Genomic DNA, 9,585 nt, shown 5'->3' with positions numbered 1-9,585 from the left:
GGTGGATAGCAAGGAAGTTAAAAACAGGCTCTTTTTCCCTCTTCCCCCCCATGCACAGACTTCCATCTTTTAAGTATAGAGATGGAGAAGGTGGAGAGAAGTAAAGAGAAATTCATCTTTCTTTTTTCTGTCAGGTGCATTACAAAAAAAAAAAAAAAAAGGAAAAGAAAGAAAAGGAAAAAACCCAGAAACCCCAAAAAACAAAACAAAACTTATTTCTTTTTAAAAATTGTAGCACAAAACAACAAAACACATTCACAAGCCACTTGTTGGCACTGTGTACCTGAGTGAGAATTTCTAGAACATTGTAGAACAAACAGCCATAAAGTTTATTAAAAAAAAAAAAAAAAAAGTTGACGGGTAAGACTTCAGTGCTTGGATGTAGCAGCTGAATTACTGGCATTATTTTACCCATAGCTTATTTCAATCTCTTGTTGTTGATATTGTTGTTTGCTTGTATTTTTTTTCCTTTCCAAGCCTTTTGAGGCTGAGGTCTATTAGTCAGCTGATGTCCCAACTATTTAAGACTAACAGTTAAGGTAACAGTCAGTGTATGAGAAAGTTAATGTGCTTGGCCACTGGTAAGGATGAACCAGCTAGGGCTTCTTTAAGTCCTAAGGTCACAACCATTTTTTGACCCTTATCAGTTGGCTTGTCCTGCAATATGGTTTTCACTGTCACTCCCATAATCTACATCTGGATCATCTTCTTCCTCATCGAACTCATCATAAATTTCTCCGTTGATGTCCTCAGCCTGTATCTCTTCTTTGATATGTGGCTCCTCTCCTTTGACGCCGTAAGTGCTCTGGATAACGGGCATCCCAGGCTCAGGGCTGCTAGACACGCTTGAGTGCTCCGAGGGCAGGTGAGGGGAGGGCATTCCAGCCATGGCGATGGCTCCAGGGTATACCACACCAGCAGTGGCGATGGGGATCTGTGCTTGTTGCCTGTCAGAGAGCAATTCCCAAAAACACACTGTGGGTGAAGGGATAGTCAGATGCAGGCTTCACTGTATAATGAAACTGCTCAGCTTGTTCAATTCTAAACTAGTGATTTTCATCTTATTGCCCAACGTCTAAAAAATGGCATCCTGCTGTGACTGTAATACCTTACTTGGGTATAGTGCATTCTAGATTACAAGGCATTTATGTGGGTTACCCATCTGATCCTTAAAATAATTTTTATTCCTATCTTCTCTTACGCAAAACACCTGAGGTGCAGAAAGATTAAGCGGAAGAACCCCAGTCCTTGACCCCAAGTTCATTTTTCCTTCACTAGAACACCCAGAGTTTTAGAAGTAACCAAACTAAAGATAATTCAATTGTAATGGGGGGAAAAAATCCCTAAAATATGAGAGCTCTCCAAATAACACTTGATTGCTCAGAACTCACTGGAACTGAACAGGATCACATTGTCCACCTGGTCCCTGCAGTAGCGGGGGGAGGGGGGGGGACGGGAAGCAGGGCCAGACTCGGGGGTGCACAGCTCTGCAGCCAGACAGGGCCCTGGGCTTGACAGATCCTTTGCTTGCTTTAAAGTTGTTGCCACAGTCTTGACATTCTTAACTTTTTAATAGGAACCCCATACATTTTCATTTTGCTCGGGGTTCACAAATTATGTCGCTGGTCCTAGTGGGAAGGGATTAATCGATGATGTTCATTTCTGCCTTCTTTCATTCATTCATATGTTTACTATTTCCTTAGCAAGTGTTGGGTTTCATGCTCAGCTTTGAGAAGAGTTGTACATCGGGATGTAAATCATGGGCCACTGGACAGAGCAGGCAGGCTCTTTCAAGGGAACAGGTTAACAGCAGACTTTAAAAGTTCCCTTAAATAGAATCCCCACTTTGTGTGATCTCCAAAGGCCACCCATGTGCCTTGAGAGCCCAGAAATCCCTCCCTATTCAAAAGTGTTTCTTTCTTTTGGAATCATTTTTATGTTGTATTATCTCAACAAGATGTTGTGGAATTTGTCAATGGGAAGCCTTGCAAGTAATGAAAACCAACAAAGAAAAGGGCCAATAATGCTTCTAAGTTGTTAATAACAAGCTTCAAAATTATTTACTATCAGATATTTTATCTTCAAGTCAGGGTGAGTAAAGCTCGTATTAGAGCCATTGTTCTAAGAACTCAGGGTGGTCTCATAGGGATCACGTGGCAGACAGGCTAGTCTCTCAAAGTAGACGGAGGTCAAGTTCTTTTTTCAAAATGCTGCTTTGCAGCTCAACAAATATGGTTCGCATCCCATTAAGCCTAACAAGAAGTGTTCCCTATGAAAAAAAGGACGGAAAGGTCCATACCCGACATTGAAGTATTGCCGCATCTCCTGCCGCCTGTTCCGCATGATTGCTTTGTATTCACCGATGCGCAGCTTTTTGCCGTCCACGAGGCAGGTGCGCTTCGGCCTGGGCTTGTATTTGTAGTCAGGGTACTTCTCCAGGTGCTGCTTGCTGAGACGGGCTTGCTCCTCATAATATGGCTGTTTCTCTAGGTTTGTCATAGCTTTCCAGCGAGATCCTATGAGGAAAAGAAGGTTAGGATTCCAATTTGCACAGCTGCTAAGGTTCCTAAAAAGATGTAACTGTGAACAAGAAAATCTAAAATAAAAATGTTGGCTACAGCCCAGAAATACATAAAAATGTGTTTGATTAGTGAACTATGACTCAAGAGGCGACATCTCACAAGAACAGAGGTGTTGGTGGCTGTGTTGAGGAAATTGTGTACCCAAAGGTACAAACACTGGCCAATCTGTTCCCCTGCCCCCCCCCCCTTCCCCTGGCTGGAATGAACAATTTAGCCAAATGTGTATACTATGTATTTATTTAAGAGCTCACAGCTAATGTTAAGAATATACCTTTTATTTCAACATTAGACCATGATCTAATTCAACTGAAAAGTTGTGCAAAAACTTATTACGTATTTTCAATCTGTGGCTAATTATCTAGGTAGTGAGTATTTTTATGTGGGGGTGCATTACTTACTACAAGGGTTTCCAACATGTATAATTCTCCTCAAAATGTTTAAGTATGGTTTCATGAATGATTGCATTTAAAAATTCATTTCATTAAAACTTAAATTACAAAAAATTATATTAACGAACATGCACTGTGTGCTAGGTACTGTGCTAACAACTTTACATAAGTTGTCACATTTTTAACTTTCATCGTAATCCTGTAAGAGAGCATTTACAGCTATTTCCATAAATGAGAAAACTGAAGTTCAAATATAAGAAGTAAATTACCCAAGGTCACACAATTATTAAATTGCAAATCTGTGACTCAAGCCCAGGTTTGATGTAATTGAAAGTATGCTGCAATGTATGTTTTTACATACCTATACCCACCTGCTATCTATGGCCTAGCAGAGGTCAGAATTACAATAATAAGTATGTATGGGGTAAGATTTTTCTCTTAATAAATCACTTTCAATAACATATAAAGATGTCACTTCTCGTGATCGAGTATGCATTAATAATGTCAATCCAAATTGGTGTTCCCTTTCTTTTCACTTTTGATTTTGGTTTGGACTCAACTAGGATTGCAAACAAAAAAAAAGAGTTAAAAACAGTTGTGCTAATTCTCAATATAAATGTGATTTAAAGATTTGATTCTCTTAGTATGGGTCTGCATAGTAGTAAAAGAAGTGGAAGTAATAATGTTTATTTTTTATTAAGCATGTGGGGAGAATCTGTGTGCAGATGAAGTGTGTATATCAGCAAGTAATCAGCTCAACTCTACCCAAATACACGAGGATCAAAATTACTGGAATTGCGGGTCCTGTACCAAATACATACTGGCACAGAAGCCTTTACCTGCCTTCTAAAGTCATCTAAGTAAGATCTTCAGGCTTTCGAATAGGTTCATTACTCAACCATAATTCCATATATCAAATGCACTAGCTCACTGATGAACCTTTCTTCTCTACACATGCAGAAAATCCTCAATATAGGCTGTTTTATTTATTAAAGGAATAGAGTAAAAAGGACAATATTTCATCCCTTAGAATTCTTTCCTGTCAGAACAGATGTTGCCTGGGTGGGTATATCCATGTAGATGTTACAAAAATTTATAAACAGATTTTTGTTCCAATCTAGATGGCCAATATGATTTTATTCTATTTACTACAGAAATCCAGGTTACAGTTCAAATCACAGAGTTTATTTTCCATTCCTTTCTCAAACTTGTATTTAAATGGTCACATCCTATAATTTGTAGGTATAATCTCAAACTCTTTATTGTCCAACACTGTTCTCTAGAAGTACTTAAAACCATCATCTTATTCTCAGGGCAGATATAAATACAGGTAAAGCTATAATACTATTGAACTGGATCAGTTCTTTTTGGGAAGTTTCTTACAAGTATGTATAACATAATTTTGAACTTCAGATCAGGGACTGTAAAAGTGAGTTTACCAGAAATAATTTACCTCATAGTTATAGAAATACTCTGAAAAATGACCAAGGATGGTTGACTTTAAAATTCCCTATCTTTATCACCAGACAGAACCAAGGAACTAGCATTCTCAATTAGGATAGAAATTGCTAAGGATACTTCTCAATGTCTAAATGTTCTATAAGCTCAGAAAGGATATATTTTTCTAAGGAAAGGGAATGCTTATGCCTTACTGTAACCTGTCCTGGAATGTGATAACTCTTTTTAGATTTCCTACTATGTGCACCATGGTGTATTAATTACTGGATATGCAGTGGTGAATCATTTGTTCCTTATCTTCCCAAGGCTCGTATTCCAGTGGAGAAGAAATACATTAAACAGCTAATTTAAAAAATTATTATTTTAATTATAATTGGGGAAAGTGCAGGAAGCTATATGAACATGATAAGGAGTTGGGGTCAATCCAAAGATGTGTAAATTCTTAGACAAGCTGGCTTCTAAATCTGGCATGAACTGGAATCACAAAATATTTAGACACTTGATACTATGATTTCTCCGGAAGTAGTGCTGAATCCTAAGTTATATTTTAAAAGATGGTCAGGGCATATTTCTAAGTCCTTTTAAAATGAAGAATCAAGATAGCATAAGCAGTGTCTGTAGTTGGCAACATGGCTAACTATGCTGGTTCACGACCGCGCAGAACAAGCAGTGTTTCGGTTGGGTGGTGAATGCAGTTTTCAGTTTTTAATAATCACTTTTGAATAATTAAATGACAGGTTTGGTTTGAGTTTTAATGGCTTTGCAGGCAAAACGTCCACTGTATGTAGCTACAATGTAAACATTGAGATGCTAGATGTGAACGGTAGGAAAGGATTTTAGGTGTCTCGGAAAAAGATGACTGCATCTACTTGATTTAAGGTGTGGCAGGTTGCTTAAACTGGACCATGTGCAGGAAGTTAAGTTCCCTGCTTTTTCTCAAAAGACGGGCCTTTTACAATGAAAAAATGGAGAAGGACTTTTGGGTATTCCTCTTGATGACAAAGAGGAAGATTCCATAAAAAAAATCTGATCAAAATAGGAAAAATAAAACAGTCTTGAAAGTGCTCTTTTCCTTTCTAAATCTGGCAATGCAATAAAAATGAAGAGTTTGAGCTGAACAGTATTGTGATCTCCATGGGGTCTGTAATGAATTTGCACATTTTACTCCAACTACTGTATATCTAATCAGAAAAAGATGTCCCCCATCCCCTGATCTAGCGCCAAACAGTAAAAGGTGATTCCTTATGTTAACAATTTCAGCAGAATGGCTTATTAAAACCAGATTTTAGGGTATTATAAAATGCTTAGAAGCCCTTTAAAATGTCAACTAGGATCCCCAGAGACTACGTAAAATGTCAACCCAGCTCAAGCGCCTGTTTTAAGCAGAATGAATTAGCGGCATGCTGTCGGAGGCTGTTATCCAAAACAATCAGTAGAGAGGAAAACATCAAGCTTTCTTTGTACTTTTATATGAAATGGGCCAGTTAGAATGATCTTGTGAATATTTGAAGATCACTTATTTATTCGAAGCTAACACCAAATATCGAGGTCCCAAACACCTCAGTGTTTGTTCTCCCCTGCTGTATCTTTAATTAATATAATTCTATTGAAAAGTCTAAAATTAGGCAGCACTCTTTTTCATGTAGCTTACTGTGATATAACCATATGGTCATCCTAACATTCTTTCCTTCAAACCGGAAAGAAACTCTTGTAGCTAGCCACCTCTTTCCCATAAAGTCTTTTCCTACATCTCCTAAAGTATTTCACATCATCAAAGCGGTTATTTCTCTTATACTTAGGATAAAGTTTGAATCAGTGATTATCACTTTTCCAGTATTCAGACACATGAATTGAATGATATAAAGACAGTTTAAACAACCTTAGTACTTAGTTTGTTTTTTCATTTTGACATCTTGGGCTAATTTTTTGATAACTGATATGTTAAAATATGGAATATTTTAATATATAGTGTGTTTATTTTTGTCTAGTGTTTTTCCCAGTGGAATAGATATTTTTTTTTAAATTGAAAATTTCATATGGAAGGTAAAATATTGTCATAAAAAGAAAAAATAGGTAAGAGATGGTGGTGGTATAAAAAGATGCATTTCCTTTTGATTACCTTCATTTTTTGGTTATACATGGAGATATATATATATATATATGTATATATAGATAGATACATAGATATCTATAAATATTCCCATTTTCTATACACCTAAAGCTTTACATACTCTTGTCTTTTGAGATGACATTCATCTCAGGATTTCAAAATCATTTTGGATGAAAACTGAGACATAAGTTCAAGTGGTTGATAATTTTTGTTTGTTTTAGTGTCACTACAAATGCATACTGTGAACTGGATGGCATCTATTACCACCCAGTAACATGAGAATTTGAGAATACGAGAGCATAAAAATGCACGTATATGTTTAGTAGCTACTTTTAGACGATCAGTTCCTTCATGTAATGGATCAAAAGGAGCGCTTCTCTGCCGTTAAGTACATATAATTCCAAGTGCATTATGGATTGTAATAATGCTTTAATAACTTAGAGGAATGCCACTTATTTGTTGAAGTCCAAATTTACTGATCGAGTTAAGTGTTCCTATTCTGTTTTTGTTGTTTAGTTCTTAGCAGCCAGAGAGTAAATAGTCAAAATTTGCTTAGGACTTGTGGCAGCTGGCCACCGCGCTATCTGGAAGATGGGCGTGATGAAGAAGATGAGGAAAATGACAATAACAGTGATGATGGTGTAGAGTGAAGAGCACACACAAATTGGAATCTTCTGTCCTTTTTCTGGGACTTAAACTGGCATATGATAAATCATTACTTTTACCTGTCACCCATCTTTTCTGTGTGCTTCAGTGTCTATGCACGTAAGGCAAATATGTACTTTATTATCTGTTAAGCTGAAAGCTGCAATGGCAGGAAAAGTCCCTTTTTAAATGATGCTGAAAGCAGGCTTAAGGCTACTAAAAGTATAAATTAAAAACGGCGCACATTACATGTTCTTGTGTCCTCTGACATTCTAAACTGATATTCAGTGACAGTACCAGAATAATCATCATCTATACATCCATCCCCATCACATGAAGAATTTTGTAGTTCAAAGGAAAAGAATGAATATAGTCACTACCACTATCAAATGGTTCATACAAAAAGAACTGCTTTCTTAGTCTTAGTACAAAATATTTCTAGATTTTAAAGAAGAGAAAGTATTACAACAGTTAAGATAGAGGTACACAACTAAATTAGCTACGAAAACTGGGCACATTTCTCAATGAACATAAAATGCTTTGTCATCAGAAGAAAAGGCTCAGTAATGGTGGTGCTTTTTAGATAAATAGATAACACGAGCTGCCCGGCCTCCAAAGCCAGTACCTTTCAACAACTGCAGAAAACAGAGTTGTACACTTATTCCATACATCAGGTAACCACCAATACATTTCTCACCCAATATCTTGCTGATGTTGGAGTTGTGCATGTCAGGAAAGGCTTGAAGGATTTTCCTTCGTTCATCTTTAGCCCACACCATGAAGGCATTCATTGGACGCTTTATGTGGGGTTCATTGCTACCACGCCCTCTGGATTCTCTATAAATTCTTGATTCCGATACTCCAGCACTTCCTAAAAATAGGGAACATTGCTTCATGTTACTGTTAAAATTTTTGGTAATTCTCTTCTTTGCATTACTATAGACTATTTGCCTGTGAAATATCTATTCTAGTCTATTAAAATACAAATGTAAAAAGTACAGCTGATAATAGTACTTCCAGTTCTTGAGACAGATGCTTGTTTATGAAGTTTTTGATAAGTCCTGTAGTGGCAATTGTTGGATCTGCATTTTCATTCCATTTCTAATGTATTTTTCCTTTTTTTTTTTTCAATGAACTATGGACTGTTTCACCATTTACTTTCAAAAGGACACAGGAAACTTGAGTATGTAATCTTTGAGGCAAATTGGAAAGAGAACAGTTGGAGTATACCGGTAGGCATGCTGGTACTGTGGAAATATTAAAATGCGTGTAGAAGCTCAGAAAATTGTTAAATACTAGCACATTTGGCACAATGGACTGTAGGTAAGGTTGTGTCCCTGCTACCTAAAGACAGGCAGAACGTAGAGTAGTCATGCCCATTTCCTCTCTGAGGTTATAGAAATAAAATGTTGCTAAATAAAACTTTGAGGTGAAAATATAATAAAGATACTCTTCTGTAATGTGTTTGATATTCATTTGCAATTTGGTGCTGATAAATGCATGAAAGATGCTGATGCTTCCATGATAGCCTACTCCCCAGAAGATATTTGAAAATGGTAGGGAAAAAAAGATGAATAGATATACAACAGTGGATTCTTAAGTCTACAACCACGTATTTAAAATACATTCTTCTGAATTTTCTCCCTAGTATCTAAAGTTATCCAGAGACTCCCTGAAAGTTCCTTTCAAGACTCATGATGATAAAAGACAATTGAGAGTCACAGTAGAAACTTTGGGAGCTGCATTCACTCCTCCAGCCTTTGCATGACTTTATAGAATAGTTTTATCAGATTAAACAGCTTCCAGAGATACTTGAGTTTAGGCAAAGAAAATCAGGAGAAGTATAAGAAAACACAAAACTGTGATGCTAAATTTCCCAGGGTTATCATTAGAAAATATGGAATAGATAATATTTTTATAGCATATAAAATTTTTAAATAATTTGGAGATTTCTAGAGCTTGCATCATTAGTCAAAGCACTGCTTTTTAATTCCTCTTTCATATTCCTCTTCCTTTATTTTCTCAACTAGAAGAAATAGGAATTAACCAGAATTACCCAGACTTGAAGACTTCTATAGCAGCAAACAAAAACACAGCATGCCTGTTGGTGGAGTTTCTCATTATTTCTCAATCATACTATGCTCTTTGGTCTGATGACGATTGGAAAATATTTTGCATAAAAGCATGACTGAATTTAACAAATAACAGCAACAAATTTTTTGATGTTATAATACTGATTACTATGGGTATAGTTTATCATGCTAATACAAGCTAAAATTTATAAAATGTCTTATTACCAGTAATTGTCTTTTTATTGACATAAATGAGTGCTAATATTCGGCAACATCTTCCTAAAGTGGGTTTGTAACTAGCAGATGATCGTTTGCACATCTGCTTTTTC

At 36.5% G+C, this 9,585-nt stretch overlaps 1 protein-coding gene across 1 annotated transcript in view; it reads right to left on the bottom strand.

Annotated features, from left to right (window-relative positions):
- Nucleotides 1–337: 337 nt before the first annotated feature.
- Nucleotides 338–9,585, bottom strand: part of SOX5 (SRY-box transcription factor 5) — a 349,953-nt gene continuing 340,705 nt past the window's right edge. The window contains exons 12-14 of the mRNA XM_039238579.1: nt 7,882–8,055; nt 2,300–2,516; nt 338–947 (exon numbers count right to left, since the gene is read on the bottom strand). Coding sequence (XP_039094510.1) covers nt 644–947; nt 2,300–2,516; nt 7,882–8,055 — 695 coding nt within the window. The 3' untranslated portion in view covers nt 338–643. The remainder of the gene's footprint in view (nt 948–2,299; nt 2,517–7,881; nt 8,056–9,585) is intronic.

This window comes from Hyaena hyaena, unplaced genomic scaffold (assembly GCF_003009895.1).
Source record: "Hyaena hyaena isolate Hyena2069 unplaced genomic scaffold, ASM300989v1 scaffold_143, whole genome shotgun sequence".
NCBI classification, from domain to species: domain Eukaryota; kingdom Metazoa; phylum Chordata; class Mammalia; order Carnivora; family Hyaenidae; genus Hyaena; species Hyaena hyaena.
This window is presented reverse-complemented; position numbering and strand designations above follow the sequence as displayed.